The 15,657-nt window shown below is 45.5% G+C and overlaps 3 protein-coding genes across 3 annotated transcripts; 2 read left to right on the forward strand and 1 right to left on the reverse strand.

Annotated features, from left to right (window-relative positions):
* Window positions 1-1,886: 1,886 nt before the first annotated feature.
* Window positions 1,887-10,576, forward strand: Mtap (Methylthioadenosine phosphorylase). Its single transcript, XM_067774711.1, has 3 exons — window positions 1,887-2,115; window positions 2,178-2,957; window positions 10,103-10,576. The coding sequence occupies exons 1-3, from the start codon at window positions 2,065-2,067 to the stop codon at window positions 10,139-10,141; spliced, it is 870 nt and encodes a 289-aa protein (XP_067630812.1). The 5' UTR covers window positions 1,887-2,064; the 3' UTR covers window positions 10,142-10,576.
* Window positions 10,577-10,721: 145 nt separating this feature from the next.
* Window positions 10,722-13,524, forward strand: LOC137244937 (S-methyl-5'-thioadenosine phosphorylase-like). The gene is made up of 2 exons (XM_067774710.1): window positions 10,722-12,540; window positions 12,606-13,524. Exons 1-2 carry the CDS (start codon window positions 12,457-12,459, stop codon window positions 13,419-13,421), a joined length of 900 nt encoding a protein of 299 aa, XP_067630811.1. The 5' UTR covers window positions 10,722-12,456; the 3' UTR covers window positions 13,422-13,524.
* A 188-nt stretch (window positions 13,525-13,712) lies between these two features.
* On the reverse strand, window positions 13,713-15,436 carry Bap55 (Brahma associated protein 55kD). Its single transcript, XM_067777938.1, has 2 exons — window positions 14,977-15,436; window positions 13,713-14,907 (listed from the first exon to the last, which is right to left on the reverse strand). Exons 1-2 carry the CDS (start codon window positions 15,176-15,178, stop codon window positions 13,829-13,831), a joined length of 1,281 nt encoding a protein of 426 aa, XP_067634039.1. The 5' UTR covers window positions 15,179-15,436; the 3' UTR covers window positions 13,713-13,828.
* Window positions 15,437-15,657: the final 221 nt, after the last annotated feature.

Below are 15,657 nucleotides of genomic sequence, written 5' to 3' on the forward strand. Positions count from 1 at the left end.
ACGTCGTTTCTTCTATTTGATCCGCTAAAATCTCACCCCTACTGTCCGCCCGCAAATTTGAATGCCATAGATCGTGATGGGCATTGAAATCGCCTAAGTTAATGCGATTGTTGCCAGTGAGTAAGGCGCTGATATTAGGGGGGTATCCACTGGGGCAAAAGGTGGCAGGAGGGATGTAGATGTTGATGATTTCTAGGTTTGCATCGCCTGACCGGACAGATAGGCCTTGACGTTCTAAGACATTGTCCCTGCGGTCGATGCCAGGATCAAATATATAATATTGCACAGTGTGGTGTATGATAAACGCGAGGCCGCCTCCATTTCCGCTCTCGCGATCTTTCCTGTGGACATTATACCCAGAGCAGGTCTGCAATGCAGATCTCGCTGTGAGTTTAGTTTCTTGAATCTCAGCAATGCGGATGTTATGCGGCTTCATGAAATCGACTATCTCCGTAATCTTCCCAGTTAGTCCATTACATTTTAACTGCAGAATTCTGAAGTGCATAGGGGGGGACTTCGCCACTTTGGGGGTAAGTGACGGGGTTGAGGAAGGCTAATACGCAATTGCTGTTGTGGCCCTGGGACTGAGCGTCCTTGGGCAAGCATTGGGGTACCCGGATGATTTGGGTTTGCAACCTGGCAACATGGCGCGATGAAACCCGTCGGGGGGTTGCCATCGCGGAGACCAGAACATCTAGGAAAGTGGCACCACCCAAGGCAGGAGCTGCATTGGGCGGATGTCGCAAACATATATATTCTGTGCTGGCAAACAGTGCAAACGAAGGTAGGGACTAAGAGTATGTTTCCCTGACCTACACGATGGCTGCCGGAAAAGAGGGGTAGCGGGGGGGGGGGGGGGGGAGAAGACGGGGGCAGGGGCTGATGCTCAGCATTGCTACCGACTCTACTACGAAGATAGTAGTTATGAGTGGTAGCAGCTGTTTGAGTTGTTGTCGCCGTGGGGCGCGAGCAGCAGCGGGTACTTGTTGTGGCTTGCTGAGCAGCGGGGCTGCTAGCAGGTAGTGGGGGCGGGCTAAGCCGTAGACTACGGGACGCTCTTGGGCGTGAACAGCAAGGAGCCACAAAACATTTATAAAAGTTACGTGGACGTCGGGTTTTGGGGTCAAGCCCAGAACAACCTGTCCGAATCAACCATCCCTTACACGAGACACACTGAACAGTCATTCCGTCCTAAAAAGATTCTTTTCCGGCAGATGCAGCAAAACCATTTCTCAGGACCGGGGTCAGGAGACGGACCCGGATTGGATTCAATACCTTCCCGGAGCAAGAGAATATGGAGCAGTCCCGCTGCAAGGAGCTGCTGGGAGGATGACAATTTGTGGGAGGGACGCAACAAATTAAATGGGGTTACACTGAAATGACAGTCCTTGGTCGGGAAAAATCCCGAGTCGCTCCGGTACATAGAACCGACTGCCTTGGCAAGCGTTGCCCTGTCGTAAGAGGCGACTAAAATACCAGATTGAAGGGGCTGTGTAGCGCAATCCTTCAGGTTGCCAGCGCAACATACAGCTTCTCCAAACCCAATTTTCAACCTCACCTATCCGCGGCAAATCCTGTTTCACTAACAGATGAGGCTCTGGCGACCCCAAGCTCCTCATAGAACTTGGGGGTGGGGATGGAGGGATGGCCTGAAGGTTTAATGTGGCCACATAAATCGTTCCCGAGATGGTCGGGCTACCGGAGCGTACCGGATCTGTATCCGGCAAAGGACCATCACATCGATAACAATCTCCAAATCCTTCGGGGAGCAACCTTATCGCTACAACAACAACATGAACTAGGGCATAGTCAATCCCTCCGCAATTTCAGTTCTTACGGTGCCTTTGTTTTGGCCCAAAAAAACTGTCACTTCTCTGACAGCTGCTTCGCACAACCCTTAACAAAAACACGGTTGTCTTTTTTGCTATCTGCAATCTTATCAATTTTTGCAATTAACCTTGGCCACCACTTCCGTTAAGGGGACAAATGTAAGAATTTAAGATATTTGAACAATTTAGCATACATAAAATAGTTGATGTTACTTGAATTTTGGAGCACGGAAGAATGATAAAGATTAATTGCAAAGACACCAACTTGGAACCATTGTGTGTTAAAGTGAGTACGAAGAAAATTTCACAAGTACCCAAACCTTCTGGTAATAAAAATGTATTTAATAGATTGGTATTATTGGCGGGAGCGGTCTAGATGATCCCGATATTTTGGAAAATCGCAAAGAGACAGAAATCAGCACGCCTTTTGGCAGCCCCTCCGATGCTTTGATAGAAGGCGAAATTGGTGGTGTAAAATGCGTGTTATTGGCACGTCATGGACGTACACACAACATTATGCCAAGCAATGTAAATTATCGAGCCAACATTTGGGCTATGCGTCAAATGGGCTGCACGCATTTAATAGTTTCCACTGCATGTGGCTCATTGCGTGAAGAGATACATCCGGGCGATTTGGTGGTACCAAATGATTTCATCGATCGCACTACTAAACGTTTGCAAACATTTTACGATGGCGGTCCCAATAGCCCGAGGGGCGTTTGCCATTTGAGTATGCATCCAGCGTTCAATGAACGCGTACGTTCTATACTCATAACCACAGCCAAAGAATTGGATTTAAGTGTTCACGAAAAGGCTACAATTGTAACAATTGAAGGACCACGTTTCTCATCTCGTTCCGAAAGTATTATGTTTCGACAGTGGGGTGGTGATTTAATTAATATGACCACTTGTCCGGAAGTGGTGCTGGCAAAAGAGGCTGGATTATTGTATGGTTCGATTGCAATTGCTACCGATTACGACTGTTGGCAAAAGGGATGTGAGGCAGTTAATGTACAAGATGTCCTGAAAACATTTGCTGCAAATGTAATTAAAGTTAAACATATCCTAATGAAAGCAGTGCAAAATATAGCACAAGAGGACTGGTCCGATGATATTTTGGATGCAAAGGTAAGATGCTGGTATTTGTACTGTTAAACATAAAAATGGGAAAGGTTTCGTATAATTTCGTAGGCGGTTTGTAAAGGGTGTGAAAAGATGGTTAGTGTCCCGTGGGGAAACATTACATGCAATACAAAAATTACGTATGTCGATGTTGATTCTGGGTGAGTTAAATCTATTGCAGAATCCAGATCGAAGGTGTTGTTGTTGTTGTTGTTGTAGCGATAAGGACACTGTTGTTGTTGTTGCAGCAATGCTGCGCCCCACCTAATAGCTGCGACCGATCAGAAATTGTCATCAATATCCTCTAACTGGAGTCCAAGGAAGCTTGCTGCTTCAACAGGGGTGGACCATAATGAAAGGGGTTTTAGAGGCGTTGGCTCCACATTACAATTAAAGAGATGGTTGGTGTCATGTGGGGACACATTGCAAGCGGGGCCTACATTTTGTATATCCAGAACGAAGTTGAGCCAGAGTGACTCGCGTTCCCCTGGGGAGTGTGCATTCCTTTTCCGCAAGTTTTGGGTACTGCTCTTTGAGTACTGGATTCACCGGGCAATTCCCGACATAAAGATCCGACGCCTGTTTGTGGAGTTCACCAAGGAGCTGTTTGTGTTTTTTGCTTCATACGGCTGAGTTCTCAGGTGCCGTATATCCTCAAAATGCTTACGGAGATGACTCCTTAAGTCCCTAGGCGGTGTTGGCTCATCAATCAGATGTCTGTTGGGATGCCCAGGTTTCTGGGTATTCAACAGGAACTGTTTGGTTAGCATCTCATTTCTCTCCCTGATGGGGAGTATTCTCGCCTCATTATGTAGATGGTGTTCTGGGGACATAAGAAGACAGCCCGTGGCGGTTCTGAGAGCAGTATTTTGGCTGGCCTGTAGCTTATTCCAGTGGTTAATTTTTAGGCTTGGCGACTATATAGGGGACGCGTAGCACGCAATCGGCTGGCCAATTGCTTTGTATGTGGTAATGAGCGTTTCTTTGTCTTTTCCCCAAGTACTGCCAGCAAGGGATTTGAGGATTTTATTACGGCTCTGGATTTTCGGTACAATTGCGGCTGCGTGCTCACCAAAATGTAGATCCTGATCAAACATCACACCCAAGATTTTGGGGTGTAGGACAGTCGGTAGCGTAGTGCCATCGACGTGGATGTTCAAAAGCACGCTCCCCTTGGCGGGCATCAGTCGAGATAGGGAGGGCGGCAATGTGGTTGTCTGTAAAGGATTTGTATTCGTCCCACTTTCCTTTTTTAAAGTTAATGAAAGTGTGTTTTTCTGTGACGATGAAGTGGGCGGAACGCTCGAGCGAAATAAGTCGCTTCCCAAGGCAGTCGGTTCTATGTACCGGAGCGACTCGGGATTTTTCCCGACCAAGGACTGTCATTTCAGTGTGACCCCATTTAATTTGTTGCGTCCCTCCCACAAATTGTCATCCTCCCAGCAGCTCCTTGCAGCAGGATTGCTCCATACTCCATTACTCTGGGAAGGCATCGAATCCAATACGGGTCCGTCTCCTGACCCCGGTCCTGAGAAATGGTTTTGCTGCTTCTGCCGGAAAAGAATCTTTTTAGGACGGTCATACTCTGTTCAGTGTGTCTCGTGCAAGGGATGGTTGCATCGGACAGGTTGTTCTGGGCTTGATCCCAAAACCCGATGTCCACGTAACTTTTATAAATCTTTTGTGGCTCCTTGCTGTTCACGCCCAAGGGCGTCCCGTAGTCTACGCCTAAGCGCCCCCCACTACCTTCCAGCAGCCCCGCTGCTCAGCAAGCCACAACAAGTACCCGCTGCTGCTCGCGCCCCACGGCGCCAACAACTCAAACAGCTGATACCACTCATAACTACTACCTTCGTAGTGGAGTTGGTAGCAATGCTGAGCGTCAGCCCCTGCCCCCGTCTTCTCCCCCCCCCCCCCCCCCTCTTTTCCGGCAGCAATCGTGCAGGTCAGGGAAACAGACTCTTAGTCCCTACCTCCGTTTGCACCGTCTGCCAGCACAGAATATATAGGTTTGCGACATCCGCCCAATGCAGCTCCTGCCTTGGGTGGTGCCACTTTCCTAGATGTTCTGGTCTGCGCGACGGCAACCCCTCGACGGGTTTCATCGCGCCATGTTGCCAGGTCGCAAACCCAAATCATCCGGGTACCCCAATGCTTGCCCAAGGACGCCCAGTCCCAGGGCCACAACAGCAATTGCGTCCTGGCCTTCCACAACCCAGGCGTAGTCACGCGTCACTTACCCCCAGAGTGGCGGCGTCTCCCCTTATGCACTTCAGAATTCTGCAGTTAAACTGTAATGGGCTAACTGGGAAGATTACGGAGATAGTCGATTTCATGAAGCGGCACCACATCCGCATTGCTGCGATTCAAGAGACTAAACTCACAGCAAGATCTGCATTGCAGACCTGCTCTGGGTATAATGTCCACAGGAAAGACCGTGAGAGCGGAAATGGAGACGGGCTCGCGTTTATCGTACCGCCCTAATATCAGGGCCTTACTCACTCACAATCGCATTATCTTAGGCGATTTCAATTCCCATCATGATCTATGGCAATCAAACTTCTGGGCGGACAGTAGGGGTGAGATGTTGGCGGATCAAATAGAAGAAACGACGTTCTGCACAATGAACGGAGACGCCCCCACACGTATGGCAGGAAGCTGTCACAGCTCGCTAGATGTCTCAATCGTGAGCGCAGAACGCGTAAACTGCGTCAACTGGCAGCCGATGGTAACATGGGCATCCGACCACCTGCCCATACTTATTTCGCTCGAGCGTACCGCCGACTTCATCGTCACCGACAAACGCACTTTCATAAACTTCAAAAAAGGAAAGTGGGAAGAATATAAATATTTTACAGACAACCGCTTTGCTGCCCTCCCTACCCCGACTGATGCCCGCCAAGGGGAGCGTGCCTTCCGTAAGGTCATTGAATCCGCCTCGTCACGCTTCATTCCCGCCGGCAGAATTCCCGAAATCCGGCCCCACTTCCCGGCGGAAGCCGCAAACTTAGCGAGAGAACGTGACCTTATAAGACAGCTTGATCCAGGCGACCCCCAAATAAGGGATATAAACCAACGCATAAGATTGCTTGTGGACGAACACAAGCGGGCGAAATGGGAGGAGCACCTAAGAGGTTGTAACCTCTCTACCGGTGTGGGTAAACTTTGGTACACCGTAAAGTCCCTATCGAATCCGACTAAGCACAAGGACAAAGTTTCCATCGCATTCGGCGACAAAGTGCTGTCGGATGCGAAAAAATGCACGAGCGCTTTCTGCCGACAATATATAATGCATCCTACGGTCGACAAAGATAGACGGAGAGCCAATATACACGCACATAAACCCAAATTCAGCGCGTCACCAATCACCATCACCGCTAAAGAGGTTGAGGACGCCATTGGACGCGCTAAACTATCCAAAGCAGTGGTCCCAGACGGCATAGCCATGCCGATGCTTAAAAGCCTATGGAAAGACGGTTTCAAATATTTAGCGCATGTCTTCCACCTGTCTCTTTCCACCTTTGTCATACCCGAGAAATTGAAAATGGCCAAGGTGGTCCCGCTACTAAAGCCTGGGAAACCAGCTAACATAGGTGAGTCGTATCGTCCGATATCTCTCCTATCGCCAGTGGCAAAGACGCTTGAAGCCATTTTGCTCCCTTATTTCCAAGCAAATTTGCAGCTAGCCCCTCATCAGCATGGCTTCAGAAAACTCCATAGCACGACCACCGCGCTAAATGTCATTAGCACCCAGATAAATTGCGGTTTAAATCAATACCCCTACCATAGAACAGTACTCGTAGCGCTAGACCTATCAAAAGCTTTTGATACGGTCAACCATGGCTCGTTACTGCAAGACCTAGAAGGGTCTGCCCTTCCCCCATGTCTTAAAAGGTGGACCGCAAATTATCTGGGTGGTCGGCAGGCATCGGTGCAATTTAGAAACGAAACATCAAAACCAAGGAGAATTAAACAAGGGGTGCCACAGGGTGGTGTCCTATCCCCACTTTTGTTTAATTTCTACATATCTAAGCTACCTTCACCACCGGAAGGAGTCACAATCGTTTCCTACGCCGATGACTGCACAATAATGGCCACAGGCCAAGGCCCAAAGATCGATGCGCTATGCAGTAAAATAAACGGCTACCTCCCTGATCTCTCCAGTTTTTTCGCCTAGAGAAACCTGGAATTATCACCGACTAAATCTTCCGCGACCTTATTTACAACATGGACGTCCCAAATGTCGACCATTTTGAACATCCACGTCGATGGCACTATGCTACCGACTGTCCTACACCCCAAAATCTTGGGTGTGACGTTTGATCAAGATCTACATTTTGGTGAGCACGCAGCCGCAATTGTTCCGAGAATTCAGAGCCGTAACAAAAACCTCAAATCCCAGCCGATTACGTGCTACGCGTCACCCATATGGTCGCCAAGCCTAAAAATTACCCACTGGAAGAAACTACAGGCCTGCCAAAATACTGCTCTCAGAATCGCCACGGGCTGTCTTCTCATGTCCCCAGAACACCATCTGCATAATGAGGTGAGAATACTCCCCATCAGGGAGAGAAATGAGATGCTGACCAAACAGTTCCTGTTGAATACCCAGAAACCTGGGCATCCCAACATACATCTGATTGATGAACCAGCACCACCTACGGGCTTAAGGAGTCATCTCCGTAAGCATTTTTGAGGAAATACGGCACCTGAGAACCCAGCCGTATGAAGCGAAAAAACACGTTCCCGAGATGGTCGGGCTAGCACATTAATGGTGCTGTGTTACCGGAGCGTATCGGATCTGTATCCGACAAAGGACCATCACATCGATAACACTACCCAAAGCCTTCGGGGAGTAACCTAATCGCTACAACAACAACAGCAACAAGCGAAAAAACACAAGCAGGTCCTTGGTGAGCTCCATAAACAGGCGTCGGACCTTTATGCCGGGAATTGCCCGGTGAATCCAGTACTTAAAGAAAAGTATCCAAAACTCGCGGAAGAGGAACGCATACTCCCCAAGGAAACGCGTGTCACTGCTGCTCAAGTTCGTTCTGTATACTGTAACAGGTTAAACTCTTACCTATCCAGAATCAACCCCGACATACAAAATGTATGCCCCGCTTGCAATGTGTCCCCACATTACACCAACCATCTCTTTAATTGTAATGTGGAACCAACGCCTCTAACACCCCTCTCCTTATGGTCCACCCCTGTTGAAACGGCAAGGTTCCTTGGACTCCCGTTAGAGGATATTGATGACAATTTGTTATCGGTCGCGGCTATTAGGTGGGGCGAGCATTGCTACAACAACAACAACAGCGGAATAAGTATAGGCAGGTGGTCGGATGCCAATGTTACCATCGGCTGCTAGTTGACGCAGTTTACGAGTTCTGCGCTTACGATTGAAATATCTGGCGAACTGTGACAGCTTCCTACCATACGTGTGGGGGCGTCCCCGTTTATTGTGCAGAACGTCGTTTCTTCAATTTGATCCGCCAACATCTCACCCCTACGGTCCACCCGCAAGTTTGAATGCCATAGATCGTGATGGGCATTGAAATCGCCTAAGATTATGCGATTGTTGCCAGTGAGTAAGGCGCTGATATTAGGGCGGTATCCACTGGGGCAACAGGTGGCAGGAGGGATGTAGATGTTGATGATTTCTAGGTTTGCATCGCCTGACCGGACAGATAAGCCTTGACGTTCTAAGACACTGTCCCAGTGGTCGATGTCGGGATCAAATATATGATATTGCACAGTGGTGTATGATAAACGCGAGGCCGCCTCCATTTCCGCTTTCGCGATCTGTTCTGTGGACATTATAACCAGAACAGGTCTGCAATGCAGATCTTGCTGTGAGTTTAGTCTCTTGAATCGCAGCAATGCGGATGTTGTGCCGCTTCATGAAATCGACTATCTCCGTGATCTTCCTAGTTAATCCATTACAGTTTAACTGCAGAATTGTGAAGTGCATAGGGGGAGACGTCGTCACTCTGGGAGTAAGTGACGGGTGACAACGCCTGGGTTTTGGAAGGCCAGGACGCCAAGCCGCAGGCTACGGGACGTCCTAGGGCGTGAACAGCAAGGAGCCACAAAAGATTTATAGAAGTTACGTGGACGTCTGGTTTTGGGATCTAGCCCAGAACAACCTGTCCGATGCAACCATCCCTTACACGAGACACACTGACAAGAGTATGACCGTCCTAAATAGATTCTTTTCCGGCAGATGCAGCAAAACCATTTCTCAGGACCGGGGTCAGGAGACGGACCCGGATTGGTTTCGATACCTTCCCGGAGCAGTCCCGCTGCAAGGAGCTGCTGGGAGGATTACAATTTGTGGGAGGGACGCAACAAATTAAATAGGGTTACGATAAGGACACTCCCCGAAGACTTTGGTACGTTCCGTTACCAAGCCCGACCATCTCGGGAACGATTTGAAAAGACCAAATGCGACCTTCTAGGCCATCCCGCCCTTCCACCACCTAGATCCATGAGGAGTTCGTGGTCGCCAGAGCCTCGGCTGTTAATGAAACCGGATTCGCCGCGGATAGGTGAGGTTGACAACTGGGTTTGGAGAAGCTATATATTGCGCTGGCAACCTGAAAGGGTTGCGCTACACAACCCCTTGACGCACGTCCTCTTGGGAAGTCTGGTTGACTGTACTGTGAGTTTCAGGTATTGGACACTGAAAACGAGGTTAGCGTCGATGTAATTCTTCAACAATACTCCATGCTGCATTAATATGAGGTTGGATGTACAAAGTGCCATGTATTGTCCATAACATTCCCTAAGCTAGCATTACGGGAAACCCACTGTACGAAGATTAGCAGTAGTAGCATATGTTTTAATCCGAGTAAAGCAATGTTGTGGGCGGACTGTCTGTGAAGCACGTACCATCTGTTGCTGCATTACCAAATATATTACTCGAGATAGATTCTCGACTTTAGTACGAATAAGAATACCTTTGCTTGTTTTGTAAACTCGGGAGTAGTATGCAACGTACATGGTGCAGGACGATAAGGAGTAAAACTGCTTTATTCGCTACCTCCAGTGATGACATTTTTATGTTTGAGTGGCTTGCCTTAGTGTACACAAAGTGCTTATTAATATATGTTTGGATTTGACAAATATCTTCTTCTCTTTAATAGGAATGTGTTTGCAAAAATACCATGAACGGTGCAATGTGACGCTTTTTAATTTTATGTAATGAAGTTACTGCAAACATGATTGAGCATAGACGACGACGTTTACTAACCAGTGTCCAACAAAATGAAACTACAAATAGAATAACACTTATACCCAAAGTGCATTCCATCTCAATAATGTTTGATTTAGAACCAGCACCACCGAATGGAGAAGCAACCAATTGTAAAAAACTAAAGCAAAGTCCATGGGAACAACATACAGAATCCACTACTGAAGACTCAGATCAGCAACAAAGTACAGAACAATCACCACAAGAATATATTAAAGAGGATCAGAATGAACCGTTGGACCTGCATTCTTTTTAAGTTTCTAATTAAGTTAAAATATCTTAGCATATGATGCATTTAATGTTAATTCCACTATTCTTCGATAGTCCTGTTTGATATGATTTATATTTATATATCATTGCAATACAAGCACTGATTAGTCATATTATTTTTGTTAAAGAAGGAACCTGGAGCTACTCCACTGAAGTGATCCAGCTTTGGAATTACGCTCAAGCCGGTAGCCAAATCCCGTAACACTACACTACAACAATTCTCTTCAGCACAGCATGCTTACACCAAAGGCAAATCAGTCGATACTGCGTTGCACAGGGTGGTTATGCATATAGAGAAGGCCTTGGAACACCAGGAATATGCCCTAGGTGTTTTTCTGGACATTGCCGGAGCTTTCAACAATGTCTCGAAAAGAGCAATCATGGACCTCAACTCGATTGCAGTTCATCCAGCTTTAACAAATTGCAACGGCTCCATGTTAAGCTGCAGAATGGTCACATCGCAATGGGGCCTGTGCGAGCTAACGAAATCTGTGAACAGAGGAACGCCGCAGGTTGGGGTTTTTTTCACCAATGCTGTGAACGCTGGTTATAAACCAATTGCTTATACGATTCGACGGAGGACCAGTCAAATTTACGGCATATGCAGTTAACGTTTCAGTCATATGCGGCAGATGCCTAACAACAATCAGCTCTCTGATGGATCAGGCACTTTGGAAAAAAACTGATCTAGTATTATTTACTAGGAAGTATAAGGTCCCTAATTGAACTAATCCTAAGCTTAGAGGGGTAGCCCTGCAAAAAAATATAGCACAAAGTATCTAGGAATTATACTAGATAGTAAGTTGTCGTGGAAACTCCATGCGGTAGAGAGAGCGAGGAAAGCCTCCGTGGCACTGTATGCATGAAAGAGGATGCTAGGATGCACGTGGATCTATCACCCAAACTCTCGTCATTGGGTATTTACGGCAATTGTCAAACCCATACTTTACAATGGGGTTTTTGTTTGGTGGACAGCCACACAAAAAAAACACGTATACCAAAAAACTGGAGAGGGTATGCGGAGTATCAATGATTAGCATAACGGGAGCTTAAAAACTACCCCGACAGCAGCAATGCATGCCATTCTACACCCGCCTGCAGACCTAATGTCCAAAAACATCGCGTTAGCAACTGCCCCTGGAATGATGGCATGGTCAAATCTGTTGTAGCTCCAGGGCAGGCCTACATTTAGTCTAACTACATTAAAATATGCTTGCAGTTAACCATACAGGAGGAGATTCAGCATCAGCTCCACAGCCTGTGTACATGATAAGAGAAGTGTGTAACTGATATAAACTTCCTGCTGTAGAGTGCGCTGTACGAAAATCGTTCTTAAGACCCCCATGTACAGATGTACAGTTCTTTCGAAGACCGTTCCTTTAGAAGCAGAGAGGGCAATTTTAGCTTTCCAGTTCGGTCTCCGACGTGTTGATTTCAGTTGTGTACTCTCATACGAAACCCCGTTTAAAAGCGGCAGCCTGAAAGAGAACCGAGATCTGCCAAGAAATTTGTAGCCGTAGCGATAAGCACCCTGCCAAAATCATTCTTATCTATATTGATGATCCTTTGCCGGATATAAATCCGATACGTTCTGGTAAACATTAGGCTACTTGGCCGACCATCTCGGGAACGATTTAATATGACCTTATTGAACCATAAGGCTACGTTGCTCCATGATTAAAAACTTGGGTCGCCAGAGCTTCGCCTACTAAATATGCATATTTGAAACAGCATTCTCCTCGCGGAGGTAAGGTTGACAAATGTGTTGCGGAAGCTACATTTTTGTGACTCTCGCCCACCTGTTGTATAGTTAACAAAAAAAAGCAGCTCGTGTAGGCGTTCGTTCATGTTTCATTTACAAATATTTCCCCAAAAAATTTGTTGGGAAAATTCTAAATTTGCGAAAAAAAAAAACTAACACGATCCGCACTTTTTTACCGAAAATTTCAAGTGAACAAATACTAATCAAGAATATTCATGGCATCATGCGGGTTTGTGCCCAAGACAGCCGCACTATTAACGCCAGCAGCCGAATCAGGTTTGTGTGGCTGCATGGTCAAAGTAAGTTTTTAACAACAAAACAAAAACCTTAAAAGACAATAAAAAAAAACTTATATGCTTCTTAGGTGGGCATAATTAGTGGAAGTGGTTTAGATGATCCAGACATTTTAGAAGGACGACAAGAACAAACAGTCACAACACCTTATGGACCACCAGCTGATGTACTTATTGAAGGTACAATTAATGGCGTTAAATGTGTTTTACTTGCGCGTCACGGACGTAAACACAACATAATGCCTTCTAATGTTCCATATCGTGCAAATATTTGGGCACTCAAAGAAGTCGGTTGTACACATGTGCTAGTGAGTTCAGCATGCGGGTCGTTGCGTGAGGAGCTCAGGCGTGGTGATCTTGTAATACCCGATGATGTTATTGATCGTACAACGCAACGTATTGAAACATTTGCTGATGGTCAGCTGGGCAGTCCACCTGGTGTCTGCCATTTACCCGTCTCGCCCGTATTCAATGAAGCCACGCGACAAATACTTATCGCAGCCGTTAAGAAATCGGGTTATGTTGCACATAATCATGCGACTGTGGTGTGCATAGAGGGCCCACGTTACTCAACCAAAGCTGAAAGTAAAATGTTTCGTGAATGGGGTGGTGATTTAATTAATATGACTATAGTACCCGAGGTGATATTGGCTAAAGAAGCCGGTCTACTTTACGCTGGCATAGCAATAGCTACTGACTACGATAGTTGGCGTGAGGGGCAGGAGGCAGTGAATGTCAAGCAGGTGGTGGAAACATTTACTGCAAATGTTGAAAAGGTTAAGAATATAATGAGAGAGGCTGTACAAATGATCGCCAAGCAAAATTGGACTAAAGAGATACAGGCAGCAAAAGATTTAGTAAAGGACAATAATCAAGCTTTGAGATAGTATACGGAAAGAACATTACATTACACTACATGTTTTAAACATAATGCATCTGGAAATGTACCAAATATAACCATTAAACGATGAAAAGATAGTTTCGAAATTGTTTTGGAATGGTACAGAAATAATGTCAGCAAATTCGAACGGCTTCCCAACATACTCCGAAAACATTGCCCAGTTAGTTTCTTTTACATCTCACAGGTGTAACACGCCAATTTATTTTTATTAACTAATAAGGACTTAGTTCTTGCGGCACGTCACTATTTTCTCTGCCTTTGATAGGAAGACCAAAACTTAATGTCAGCAAAGGCTTTTACTGATTTCTTTTATATTTTTTATTTTATTGTATCATACTTTTATGTATTCTGGTAATAAGTTATAATACACCCTTCTTCGCCACATGCTTACGCTTATGGGCATTTTCTTTCCACTTGACCCTTGCCCGACTCCTCGTACTCCTGCGATGAGATCCACATTTGTTGGAATGTACCAATACTTGCCAAAATCGAGCCCCCTATCCAAGCGCCAAAACGCCGCTCTACACTACCATTAGCGGAAATCATTTTCAAACGTGTATTCGATGGCGCACGTAGCTGTAAGTCACGATTCAAACGTTCTGGGAAGCCTTGCAACAACGTATTACCACCTGTCACTACAACCGAACCAAACAGCGATAAACGCACATCCGCATCACACATACCTACACTGGTCGAAGCCAATTGCCCCGCACCCAACATGGCATGATCAAATAAACTTTCAGCCAATTTAAAACGTTCTGAACCAAATTCTTGATGATAACCATTAGGAAATTCATAATGTACGCTAGGTATTTGTGCTGCAACACGTTCGTCATACGGGTTTTCCAATACTTGCAAAATATTGGTTTGAAAATCTTGTAACAAAGACTTCAGCATATAATTTTGCCATGATTGTGTAAGATTATCTGGTAATTTACGTAGCGTAAAACGCGCATTATCACGTTCTTTGACAACATCTTTTGAAGCGATTTTATATACAGGCGATAAATCAATACCCTGCTTTTCCAGATGTTGCCGACATTGCATTGATAAATAATCGCCGCCAAGTGGTGATTTAACTACTGCTTGCGATAGCACATAGCCTTCATGAACGGGTACAGCGGAGGTGTGCGTTGCACCACTATCAACAACTAATGCAGTTGCACGTCCGCTGGAGAATGCAGCAAGTACAGCATTTTTTACTAAATAAAAAGCGGGAACATTATATTTTTCGAACATTAATTCAGTTAGCTTCTCGCGATTGTTGCGTACATTCCAAGAGGCTTCAGAGAATAGCACAGGATGATATTCGGGTTCTGATTGAATTACCTTAGCATAGGTATAGTCGATAACTTTTTCGAATAGATCCCAATTGTCGATCATACCATCCTTCATATATGTTTGTATTTCCATTTGTGTACGCGGCACATTCACATATGTTGTATCCACATAGTATTTTCTGTTGTCTGCATCTGGGGAAATGCACGACAAATATTTATTTAAATAAATAGAAGTTACTTTACAATTGTTCTATAGCATACTATTTTGTGTTATGTTGTTGTCGGACTTTGTTTCCATATCCATATTTGTATCTGGCGCTGAAGGTGCTACACCAACAACAGATGGAATCTCTGCTTTTGGTGTGTCTTCTTGTGCGTAGCCCACTCGCAATGAATGATGTCCGGGATCAAAGACAAGTGCGCCTATTTCATCGCCACCATATAGCATATTTCCAGCACTCATTCTTCCCACCAACTACGTTGTATTTGCAAATATTTTTTTCTAAATCACCGGCACTAAAAAAACTAGGTTTGGTGTATAGTCTATATTTGGCGTCTCGTTGTTTTTGACATTTACGCCCCGATTCTAGTGTGGTAACAACATTCTTCACCACGGTAACGAAATCATGTGGAAACTTTTACACCCTTTTGGTATTCTATCCGCGAAAGTAGCCGGATAATTTTTTACCCACAAAAGTAGGTGGTTACATCGAAATAACCACCCAACAGCTGTTGTTTAGAAAAAGGCAAAACTGAAAAATATAGATTTGTAAGCGCAAATAAGTAAAGATAATAGTAAAAAAGTGTTGCCTCTTGCTATATATTTGTTTACATTATGTTCTTTTACAGAATAAATTACAATATAACTATGTAAAATCTTATGCATGCATGTACATATATACACATCGTCTCGTTTATTCGTTAAGCTGACACATTTTCGGT

Source organism: Eurosta solidaginis, chromosome 3 (assembly GCF_040869045.1).
Source record: "Eurosta solidaginis isolate ZX-2024a chromosome 3, ASM4086904v1, whole genome shotgun sequence".
Classification (NCBI taxonomy): domain Eukaryota; kingdom Metazoa; phylum Arthropoda; class Insecta; order Diptera; family Tephritidae; genus Eurosta; species Eurosta solidaginis.

What these genes read in the sequence shown, in the direction of transcription:
- Mtap (XM_067774711.1), top strand. Translation starts at nt 2,065, where the DNA reads ATGATAAAGATTAATTGCAAAGACACCAACTTGGAACCATTGTGTGTT. An exon ending in TGGAACCATTGTGTGTTAAA is followed by an intron (nt 2,116 to 2,177) that starts GTGAGTACGAAG and finishes TGTATTTAATAG; the next exon opens with ATTGGTATTATTGGCGGGAG. An exon ending in ATGATATTTTGGATGCAAAG is followed by an intron (nt 2,958 to 10,102) that starts GTAAGATGCTGG and finishes TCTCTTTAATAG; the next exon opens with GAATGTGTTTGCAAAAATAC.
- LOC137244937 (XM_067774710.1), top strand. Translation starts at nt 12,457, where the DNA reads ATGGCATCATGCGGGTTTGTGCCCAAGACAGCCGCACTATTAACGCCA. An exon ending in TGTGTGGCTGCATGGTCAAA is followed by an intron (nt 12,541 to 12,605) that starts GTAAGTTTTTAA and finishes TATGCTTCTTAG; the next exon opens with GTGGGCATAATTAGTGGAAG.
- Bap55 (XM_067777938.1), bottom strand. Translation starts at nt 15,178, where the DNA reads ATGAGTGCTGGAAATATGCTATATGGTGGCGATGAAATAGGCGCACTT. An exon ending in CAACAACATAACACAAAATA is followed by an intron (nt 14,908 to 14,976) that starts GTATGCTATAGA and finishes GCATTTCCCCAG; the next exon opens with ATGCAGACAACAGAAAATAC.